The 10,533-nt window shown below is 39.2% G+C and overlaps 1 protein-coding gene across 2 annotated transcripts in view; it reads left to right on the forward strand.

Annotated features, from left to right (window-relative positions):
• GAK (cyclin G associated kinase) overlaps positions 1 to 6,359 on the forward strand; it is a 98,743-nt gene extending 92,384 nt beyond the window's left edge. For both annotated transcript variants that reach the window (XM_032213190.1, XM_032213191.1), the window contains 3 exons: positions 2,211 to 2,359; positions 2,935 to 3,111; positions 4,279 to 6,359. In XM_032213190.1, coding sequence (XP_032069081.1) covers positions 2,211 to 2,359; positions 2,935 to 3,111; positions 4,279 to 4,380 — 428 coding nt within the window. In that variant the 3' untranslated portion in view covers positions 4,381 to 6,359. The remainder of the gene's footprint in view (positions 1 to 2,210; positions 2,360 to 2,934; positions 3,112 to 4,278) is intronic.
• Positions 6,360 to 10,533: the final 4,174 nt, after the last annotated feature.

The following is a 10,533-nucleotide window of genomic DNA, read 5'->3' on the forward strand; positions in this document are numbered from 1 at the left end:
TCCCCATTAACTTTAAGGGGACAGGTGTTTCTCACTATCTAGCTGAGACAGCACAGTTAAATTCCTGATTCCAAGATTATTATTTTTTTAGGTTGTTCATATAGTCAAAATGTATTATCCCTTGAAATAGAGCATACCTACTTCCAAATTCCTCCATTTCCTATCTCTTTTTTAAAAATTTACAGCAGAGAGGGGAGCCCCCACTATATGGCTGAATGTGATCTGCTTGGACTGCATAGGGCACGTTTGTTCTATGCTTCTGTATGATAAAATGGAAGTGAATGGATGTTGTAACTTGTTAGATTCTGTCTCTCTCTCTCTCTCTCTCTCTCTTTCTCTGTCTCTGTCTCTCTGCCTCTGTCTCTCTCTCTCTATCTCTGAGTGGGTACTGAGTTGTCTATACAGATGCTGATATTATATTTTGTGTTTGTATTATGTTATTATGAGCTTCTCTAAATTGCTCTGGATTTGGAATTTAAATCTAATAAAATCTGATTGACTCTACAAAGTGGGCTGGGAATTTGTTTAGGCCCCGGAAGGCAATTCTAGCACAATCAAATTAATTTATGTAGCCCTCCAGCTTTCACAATTTAAGGAGTGTACATCTAAATTTATGAACATTCCTTCTTTTTTCTCTTCATTAAAAATGTGTGTATTTAACCAATTGGAAGGAGCTTTTACGCTTGTCCAGGAAGCTGATGGGTTGAACATGAGGATTGCCTACAGAACTTTTTTTTTTTCCATTTAAAGAAAGTATAAGGGATATTCTTTATCTCCATTATCCTGGGCAGAGGTAATTCCAGGAGGGTAAATGCCCGTAGAGCCTTTTCCAGCCAGTAGAATGAAACTTTTTTCTTTGGCTGAGAATTCTTCCATCATCCTTCACCCTTGTTCAACATTGGTGAGGACTGCTGACAGTTGTAATTCAACAATAGCTGGAGTACTACAAGTTGTCTATGCCTGCTTTAACAGAGGACTGAGTTGCTCTCAGCTTCAGAACACATCTTCCATAATGGTTAATCAGTGGTGGGCTGCAACTGGTTTAACAACCAGTTTGGTGGTTTTGCGGTTTGCACGCACACGTGTGCTTTGTAGGCACATGCCTAACACACTTGTGCACAGCGTTCAAAATACAGCAATTTGAAGGTCAGCTGCTCACCATCTAAGGCAGCCCCAGTAAGTAGAACAGCAGAGCCATGGAAATCAGCTGTGCCACGCAAATCAGCTGAGCCAGGAAGAAGGAAATATAGGACAGGATAGGGCGGGTGGAAGGGTGGGGGCAGCTGATCATCGGAACTACTAATTCATTTGAACCGGTCTGAACCAGCAGCAGCCCACCACTGAGGTTAATCCAAGGTCACCTAGTCATTCTTTGAATATACTAAAGGGTTGAATGCTGCTAACTAATTGCACCAATATAGATCTGTTACACTGCCAATATGAAAGGTGTAGTCTGAGAGAAGAAAATGAATAGGAATGTTTACTCATCTGATGGTACCTAATCATTGTGTGGCTATGACAGGGGTTAGCAGTCTGTGGCTCTGGAGCCACATGTGGCTCTTTCATCCCTCTGCTGCAGCGCCTTGTCACTCAAAATAGTGGTTGCAATCGCCAATGTGTGACACCCGCCAGATTGCGATTTGTTGAGCTTTATGAACCCCACTAGGCCAACCATGGATAAATCCAAGAAAAGTTTCAGAAGAAAACAGAATGTTTAATTCAACTACATATGCTAGTATTGTTGGCCACTCAGGAAATAAATCAGGCACGGGGAGGGTTTTGTAGCTCCCGGTGTTTTCTTTTCTGTGGAAAATGAGTCCAAATGGCTCTTTGAGTGTTTAAGGTTGCTTACCCCTGGGCTATGATGACATTTTTGAACCAAGATTTTTTCAGATCTCACCATTAATTTCTGGGCTTTGCTGAGATTCTTAACTGGAAACATGTAAATAACAAGTAACTGATTATAAAGAAGATAGGCGTCTAGTAAGTCACCGGTTTTTCCCTTAGTCTGCATCAAGGGAACAGACTAATTCAGGAATAAGCCCTGTTGAAAAAAGTTGGATTTGTTTCTGAGCAAGGAGATATAACCATTTCCTAAAAAATAGTGGCTCAGTAATCACCAACATGAGTAATGAATAACAAATCTGTCATTTCTGTGTAAATTTTCTATTAACAGGAAAATGCCTAGCTTCTTTTTTCTTCTTTGCCAGGACACAAACCCAAAGTTTCAGAAAATGATTTTGAAGACCTTTTGTCAAATCAAGGCTTTTCAACGAAGTGTGACAAAAAAGGACCCAGAACCATTGCTGAGATGAGAAAGCAAGAACTATCTAAAGATATGGATCCTTTAAAATTAAAGGTTTGTAGCATTTATGATGAACATTTCCCCTGGCATCAGATTCTTGCCGTGTTTTCCACCAAGAAGTGGATTGTATGCAGTGCAAAAAGAATTTGCACTATAAGAGGCAATGGCTACAAAAAAAGTACAATAGGAAGGAAGGTGGCTGCCTTAGTGCAGGGGTGTCAAACTCGATTTCATTGAGGGTCTCATCAGGGTTGTGTTTGACCTCGGAGGGCCGAGGTGGGCGTGGCCAGCTTGGTGTCACTCGTGTCAGGGGTGCCTCTGGTGGCCTGTGCGCTCTGCCAGCGAAAACAACTTCCTGAGCTCTGTTTTCAGCTGCGACGGCCTCCTGCAGCCCTCTGCCAGAGAAAACGGATAGTGCTATAATAGTTAAGCAGAAGCAATTGTGAACTCATTATGAGCAAAGTGGGTCAGTGGCTGTTAGAAAGCGAGTATTAAATGATTACATATCAACATTGTCAGATAACAAATGTTGCTATGGGTAGCAATACAAAGAACCAAACTACATCAATGAAATGTTGTGCAGCACTTGGCTTATGCGAATTCCCATTCCTTCCCATTTCCTCTGCCAGCTTCTAGACTGGATTGATGGAAAAGAGAGGAACATAAGAGCTTTATTATCTACTCTTCACACTGTGCTTTGGGAAGGTGAAACCAAATGGAAGCCAGTTGGGATGGCAGACCTGGTTACCCCTGACCAGGTCAAAAAGTACTATAGAAAAGCAGCGCTTGTTGTTCATCCAGATAAGGTGAGTGTCTGGTAAATACTCACAAACAGATAAAGTAATGAACATTTACATGAATGCTGAAAACAGGTAGACCTTAACTTACAACCGGTTGTTTAATGGCCCTCTTCAAAAAACGTGCCAATGACTCGTTTTTGAATTATGACTACCACCCCCGCCCTCGACACACACATACTGTTGTTGTCAAAAGTTAAAGTGCATCACGCTCTCTGCTAACTGCCATTGCTTTGAATGTGCAGCAGCGGTGGGATTCACTTACCTCCCCTACCGATTCGCAAATGTGAGAGCATGTGCTGCGTCTGCGCATACGCACCACCTTATGCGCATACGTAGTGCTTGCACATTACGTTGGGGTGGGTGGGCAGAGTCCCCAAAGCTGCCTCTACCAGTTCGCCTGAACCAAAGAGAACCGGATGAATACCACTTCTGGTGTGCAGTATTTAAAAACAAGCATGGTTTGCTGCCACAGAAACAACATATAGCGGATCGTGGAAGTGCTTGGTCAAATCTTCCTGGTTTATGGAATATACACAAAGATAGGCGAGTTGCTGTCATCCTTCTTGTGGTGGCTGCTTCAGGGACCAAGGCTTTTGACTGTAAGTAGGCTTTGAGTTGAGAACCTTAAGGCAACCTGCCCATTCCAACTTTCCCAACCCAGATGTGAATGCCAATTTTTGGATAAAATGCCATATAGGTGGGCTAATTGCCAAGGGCCCAAAATGCGGTCATATTTGGAACTGGATCATAAGCAATTTTGGGGGGTGGGTGGGGGTCCTGTCATAACTTCAAAGGGTTGTAAGTCAAGGACTACCTGCTGACTGTTTCTGGAACAGGAAGGGGAAATCATTCAAATAGTTTGTCCTCAGTGGCATGTGGTTCCATATTGACATCTGAACTCAAAACCATTCTTGTTCCATAATGGGCAAATTGGTCGATCGTGTCTCTCTGAGGAAAAAAAACACAGTTCAGAGCTCATTCAGTGCACTCATCCTTCTTTGAAAAAAATAAAATTGTGAATATAAGAAATCAGTGTGCAGATAGTAATAATATCGGGGATTTCTTCTTAACTCCAGAAATAAAGTTCATTGCTTGTGATGCAAGTTAAGTTTGCGTACTTTTGCAGTTGCACTGTAATTCAGTTTTTCCTTTGTTTTGTTTGTTTGTTTACAGGCTACAGGGCAGCCTTATGAGCACTATGCCAAAATGATCTTCATGGAGCTGAACGATGCGTGGTCAGAATTTGAAAACCAAGGCTCAAAATCCCTTTTTTAACAGAAAGTCCCTCCTGCAAGGGAATTGATGTCAAAATGCATTGGCAGCAAAACTGAATCTCGAGTGCTGTAGTGTAACCTCCTTAGTTGGAGGAGGGAGGCAAAACAACTTTCCCTGTTCTTGCACAATTTAAAACTGTACACGCAGCCACACAGTGTGCATTGTAGGAGATAAAATGTGAAACTTCGCAAAGATGGCATCCCCATCAGTGCTGGGAAGTTTGTGTGGTGGAAGTGGCAAGTTTCAGGCTGTGTTACAGAAGGTTGAATGCACCAGTAATTCTAATAATGGCTGCTGGCGTGAGCAAAATTTTGCTAGTGGGAACATCATCTGTTTTGAATCTTGATTTTTTTTAAATTTTTCCATTTGAAAAACACAAAACCTCAATTTGCATTTCTGTTTTATTTCCCATGTAGTCTTTGTGATTCCCCTCCCCCTTTTTGTTCCTTGTTTGCCTTATTTAAGTGCTTTTGTTATCCTATAGTCTGTGAATTCGCTCAACAACATTTTTTTTCTTGTTTCTGTTAGAGGTGTACATTTTTCTTCTGTATTTTATGTAATCCTTCCAATGATCATTCTGTAAATAATTAAAATAGTTTTCTGACAACATCTGCGTTCCTTACCCTGCATCAACAATTGCTCAGCCAAAAGCTCTTCCAATTGGAGAAAGAAGTTGGCTTGGGCGAATCTTGGGTTTATACTACTTCCTTTTAAAGAAAAAGCAAAACAAAACAAACTTGTAAACTATAAACAAAGAAGCGGACGACTGGGTAGTCTTGCTTTATTTATTGTAATACTGTTGGAGGCAAGACAGTTAATGTTCAGGTATTCAACCAGAAAGATAGCGCCTGTGACTTCTCCCTCTGGGCTGCACTGGGTGATCGATACGCAATTTTCAGGCAGGTTGACACATGCACAGATGGAAGCAGAAGTCCATTTGGTTCACATTTGATGAAATTGCATAAATGTTGCCTCTTTGAAGGAGTGTGCATACTTTTGCTAGCCATAGCTAACTTTTGTTCATTATTTATAAAGGCTGCAGAGTCTGGAGGTTTGCATGTATGGATATGTACCCTCTTCAAGACTATCAATATGTATAATTAAATTGGATGGATGGATAGACAGATATTATTTAAAGACAATCCCCCTACTTGATGTGTCCTTTAGAACACGTTCTAAAACCGGGGAGAAAAATTCACTTTTGGGTATAACTTCTTAACTGAATACTGTAATGTAGTTCAACATTGTATCAGAGTAGCAGCATTTCAACATTTGGTCTCCGAGCTGCATTAGTAGCTCCCAATAGAGAGTCTAGTTTGCTGTTCAGATTTATTGCCTGTTTTATGGTATTATGGATTGTTTTGTCTTATTGGGTGACCGCTGAGGTGAAGCTTGGCCTAATCACTGAAGGGCTGCTTTATTTGTGAGTAACTCCTGAAGAAATTTAATTCAGGGTGCAGTGTCTTTTTCCCTTTAGAGAACCAACTCTATTTTTGGGGGAAAGAAGGGCAGAAGTGTTGATGAGAGGTCCTATTAAAAAAAAAAAACCTCCAAGTTGATGTCAACCAGAGAACGATGTACAAAGTTAAAACAAGAAAGTTTGAAATCCTTACAATTACTTGAAACTCTTTTCCCCCTGAAGAAAATGCAATTGGCTTGCTAAAGTGGCTTTTAGAAATGATAATATTAGGCTGAAGACGCTAATGTATAAAGCAGGAACGGGGGAACATAGGGTCCTTTCTTTTTTGTTGGATTATAGTTTTGAAACATTTTGCATCATTGGCTATGTTAGCTAAGGCTGATGGACGTTGTAGTTCAGCAACATTTACAGCGTATTGGGAAAATTCTGTAAATCTGTAAAAATTAGGATAAAATGCAGAATTAGAGTAAAACAAAGCCCTCCTGTGAATTCCTGTACTTCTAAATAGAGCTATTTGCAACTTAATCTTTAATAACAGGAAACACTTTGTGTAACCGTTTTTAAAGAAAGGCAGGATAAATTCAGAGATGATAGTTTAGGATGGGTTTTCCCCCCCAAATAGATACTTTGCTGCTTTACTTTACTTTCTGAGTTGAGAGGTATTGATTGGCATTATAGAGCACAAGCTGTCTCTCACTCTTAGAATATCTGTTGCTGTTAATTGTTTACAGACTGGGCCATTCCTAAAACACAAAGACAAGATCTAGTGGGAGTCAAGAATTTCTGCCTGCCCCTTAATTGCTAGTCTGTACTAGAATTAATCTAGAAAAAGGACCTGTGATTTCTACTGTATACTTGTGACACATTTTATATACAGCCAGCACTGCAAATTAATCTGGCTAACGTACTCATAGTATCCAGGACTTTTTGCTCAAACCTCAACAGGCATTTAGTCATAACACAGAGTTGAATTAGATTCAAAGGTCTTTCCTCCTTTTTGAAGCCTTTCATAAGAAATCTATGTGGGATGTTTTGCTGCTGTTTGCACTCCCTAGTTGGAAGAAACTTTGGTTCTTAGCTTGCCATTCAAAATACACTTCTATGCCCAGGTCACCCCTAAAAATAAGATATAGTAAAACCATGTCCTCCTTGGGAATTTTTTTATGGATAGATGCCAGTGACATAGGAGGGAAATCTATATGGATGTGGGTGTCATATCCAGGGAAGGGACCCAATTGAAGGTCTTAGGACTGTATTGGAAAGAATGGAAGTATATTTCTACTTTCTTCCTCTCTGAAATTCAGTAGGAGCAACTAACTAACACTAAGAAAGGCTATTGAGTCATACTTAGCTATAATCCAGCTTCAGTTTAGGTATGGCCCACTCAGTGGAACTTCCAATATGTCTTCAGATGTGCTGTTAAGAGTGAGAACTGCAAACTTCTCAGCATAATCCCCTCCAGATGAAACTTCAGCTTTCATGACTCTTTCCAGGATCTTTTGGGGGATGCAGCATCCTCTTTAATAAATATTCCTTCTGACCACAAAGTGGTAAAATGGTTGCGCATATCTTTAGGGCAAATATTCAAGCTGTATAGATCACATAATATAGTGCTTTAATATCCTTCATTTTTGATGATCAGAAAGGGGGTACAGATTCCCAAAGTCTGATTCCTTTTCAAATTAGTCCTTTAAATTAAGTTGCTGCGATAGAGAGAGGGGGGGAGAGAGAGAGAGAAAGAGAGAGACCAGTTTATAAATGTTTGAAATAACAATTTGCTGTAGTTCTGCCAATGTTGATGGTTTTTTACTATAAAACATAAGGAAAAGTAAAAGCCATGGCTTTGCCTAGAATAATTTTGCAGTCTACATTTCAAGAAAGGTATCTGAGTTAATAATTGGGATAGAAACCTTACATAAGTTAAGTGTAAGCCAGTTTTAATTTGGATGGTAGTGATGCTTTCTTTAATGATATTTTCCCTCTCTGGTGAATTATAATGTCATATTAAAATAGTAGGTGCCTGGAAACAAAAGCCTGGTGATTTTTTTTAAAAATTACATTCCAAGCAACTTCAACCTGCAATCATTTCTTTTTAGAGGTACTTGGTACTGAAGTTCAAAAAAATGCAAATTTGAATCAGTGTTAAACCAACAGCATTGAAAAAGATTTTAATTGTCTGGTAACTAGGGAGTAACATCTTACCACTGTGTGTGTGTGTGTGTGTGTGTGTGTGTGTGTTTATTATAGGGTAAGAGGGATAAAAGTACACCTGTGCCAGAACAAGCTCCATGATCAATGCTCTAGTTTTGGAAACTGGATATTTAGCATCATCGTTGGATCTGCTACAGATATAAATTTTTAGGTGAATTTAAAAAATGTTCAGGTTATTGCTGAAATACGATGTAGTTTCTTTGATGCAGCTGGTACACTATGGTTATATAGGATATATACCGTATCTGCTATGGATATTTTAAGGGCAACATAAGAAATCTACTTTACACCGACTCAATTTTTGTAGTCCATTTCAACTGTTAGTGGCAACAAATTTCCCACAACTTCCACACTCCCTTCTTAACCGGAGGCCGAGCTTAGAAACATAGGAAGCTGTTAATATGTAATGTTCTTTTGCTCAAAAATCAACTTTATAGGATTTCAGGCAGGTTTATCCTCAACTGTTCCAAGGGATAGCAAGACCTGTATCTGGGACTTTTTTTTACAGAGTACACATGTACTCTTCCACTGAGCCATGGTATATCTTTCAGTAGCTTGTATCTGATATTATTATGCTGTAGTGAGGGAAACTGTTCCAATTTGAGAAGAAATTTAGCATATTGTTGGCTGTGAACATGCCAAGCTCTTGCTCAGTTGGAATTTTAGCATTTTGGCCAAAGAATTCTAGTTGGAATGTCAAAGCTGTTCTTTCATTCAAGTTAATGGATACCTCCGTAAGCCTTTCTTTCTCGGGTTGTTTTTTTCTAGCATCAATTGAAATCGTGATAGCCGTACTATCCCCAAAGAGGATTTAAGTGTTCAGAAAAAAAAATTGGTTTGCTGTTCCTACTAACTGCTTTAAAAATTCCATTCTTTACCTCCCCCCCCTTATTTTCTTTAGAAGATATTTCAGTGTTGTGAAAGGCAGCAGTACACAGCACATGATTTGACAGATTTATTGCAGCAATTCTAGAACGTTCTTCCTCTGGGGAAAAAAGTGCTTGCTTTCCCAAACAACAATAGTAGCATTTTCTTTTTGTGACATAGAGATGCTTTTGTAAACTCATGTAACCATGGAAGCATTGCTGGGAATATTCTGCGAAAATATGGATTCTTTCGAATCAGCAGTGCTTGATTTCTCCCCCCCCCCATGCCTCAATCAATGATTTATTACATTCTTCTTTATCTAATTAGATTTTAGGTATAACTGTCATAAATATGTTGCTCAATTAGCAATCAAAATAACATTTTCGTCCCCCTCCCCTAATATTACAATTTGCAAATAATTCCTCTAGAGCAGTGTTTTTCAACTTGGTGATTTTAAGGTGAGTGGCTGGGGAATTCCAGGAGTTGAAGTCCATCCATCATAAAGTAACCAAGGTTGAGAAACATTGCTGTAGAATTTAATCCTCCATTCCAGTTTTCAGCATAATCCAGAAAGGTAACAATAGTTTTGACCAATGAGATTTTAAAAAGGGGGAGGGGGGGAAATCAAGCCTACAGCAATAAAAATTAGGTCTGGTAGCCTAATTTAGGGAGCAAGGAAAAATCTGATTTCTGTATCCTCCTGTACCTTGGACTTCCATATGGCTTTTGCAGAATAAAATGTTAAAAATATTGAACTGTTTTTCATGAAGGATGCATTTACATTTTTTAAATTAAAAAAAGGGAACTTAGAGGCATTGTGAACATTACTTTTTTTCCTAATCTTTTGGTGAATGTACTGTATATTATGGAACTGAAGAACAGCGAATGAAGATCCTGCTCATTCCATGATGAAAAAAAAATCACATTTTTTGTGTCTTAAATCGTCTGTTTTGCTGTTCATATGCATGGGGGTTTGGTCGGCATTGAGTTTAATAAAGAGATGGAGAGAGGGGAACAGAGATTGTTGTTTGTTTATTTTCATTGTGGTCCAAGTACCTTTGGTAATAGTTCAAATGAAAAAAATGTATAAATGTGTACGTACATAAACCGAGCATTGTTTTAAGGTCATACCTTGTAAAACAATTGTGGATAATCTATGTCAATGTTTTGCTCATGATGTACTGAATCAAAGTCTTTTGCTTTGAAATGGCCCTGTTTCCGTCATTTAAAAAAAATCAAATATAGCTTTTCCATAGTCACAAAGAGTAGACGGCTCTTTTCTTGTAATCCAGTCACATTGTCATATGCTTGGTTGTTTCTATAGTAGGAGGACCCCAGGTGCTGCCCTTTAATAAAATCACACTGTAATCTTGCCTGGGAAGATTCAAAACCCTTGTTCATTACTGGCATGATAAACATGTTGAGTTAAAAACAGCTGTTCCAATCTTCTTCTATTCTGATCGTTCTGAAAGTATTCCAAGTTCAAAACCAGTCTTGCCGAAGTTCAAAATTCCTACTTAAGCTCAAAGTAGGACATTGCAAGCTTGGGAACCTTTCCAGAATGGTCAGACTGGAGGTGGTATTCAGCAAGTTCTGGCCAGTTCTGGAGAACCAGTAGCGGAAACTTTGAGTAGTTGGGAGAAAGGTAAATACCA

This window comes from Thamnophis elegans, chromosome 3, assembly GCF_009769535.1.
Source record: "Thamnophis elegans isolate rThaEle1 chromosome 3, rThaEle1.pri, whole genome shotgun sequence".
Taxonomy (NCBI): domain Eukaryota; kingdom Metazoa; phylum Chordata; class Lepidosauria; order Squamata; family Colubridae; genus Thamnophis; species Thamnophis elegans.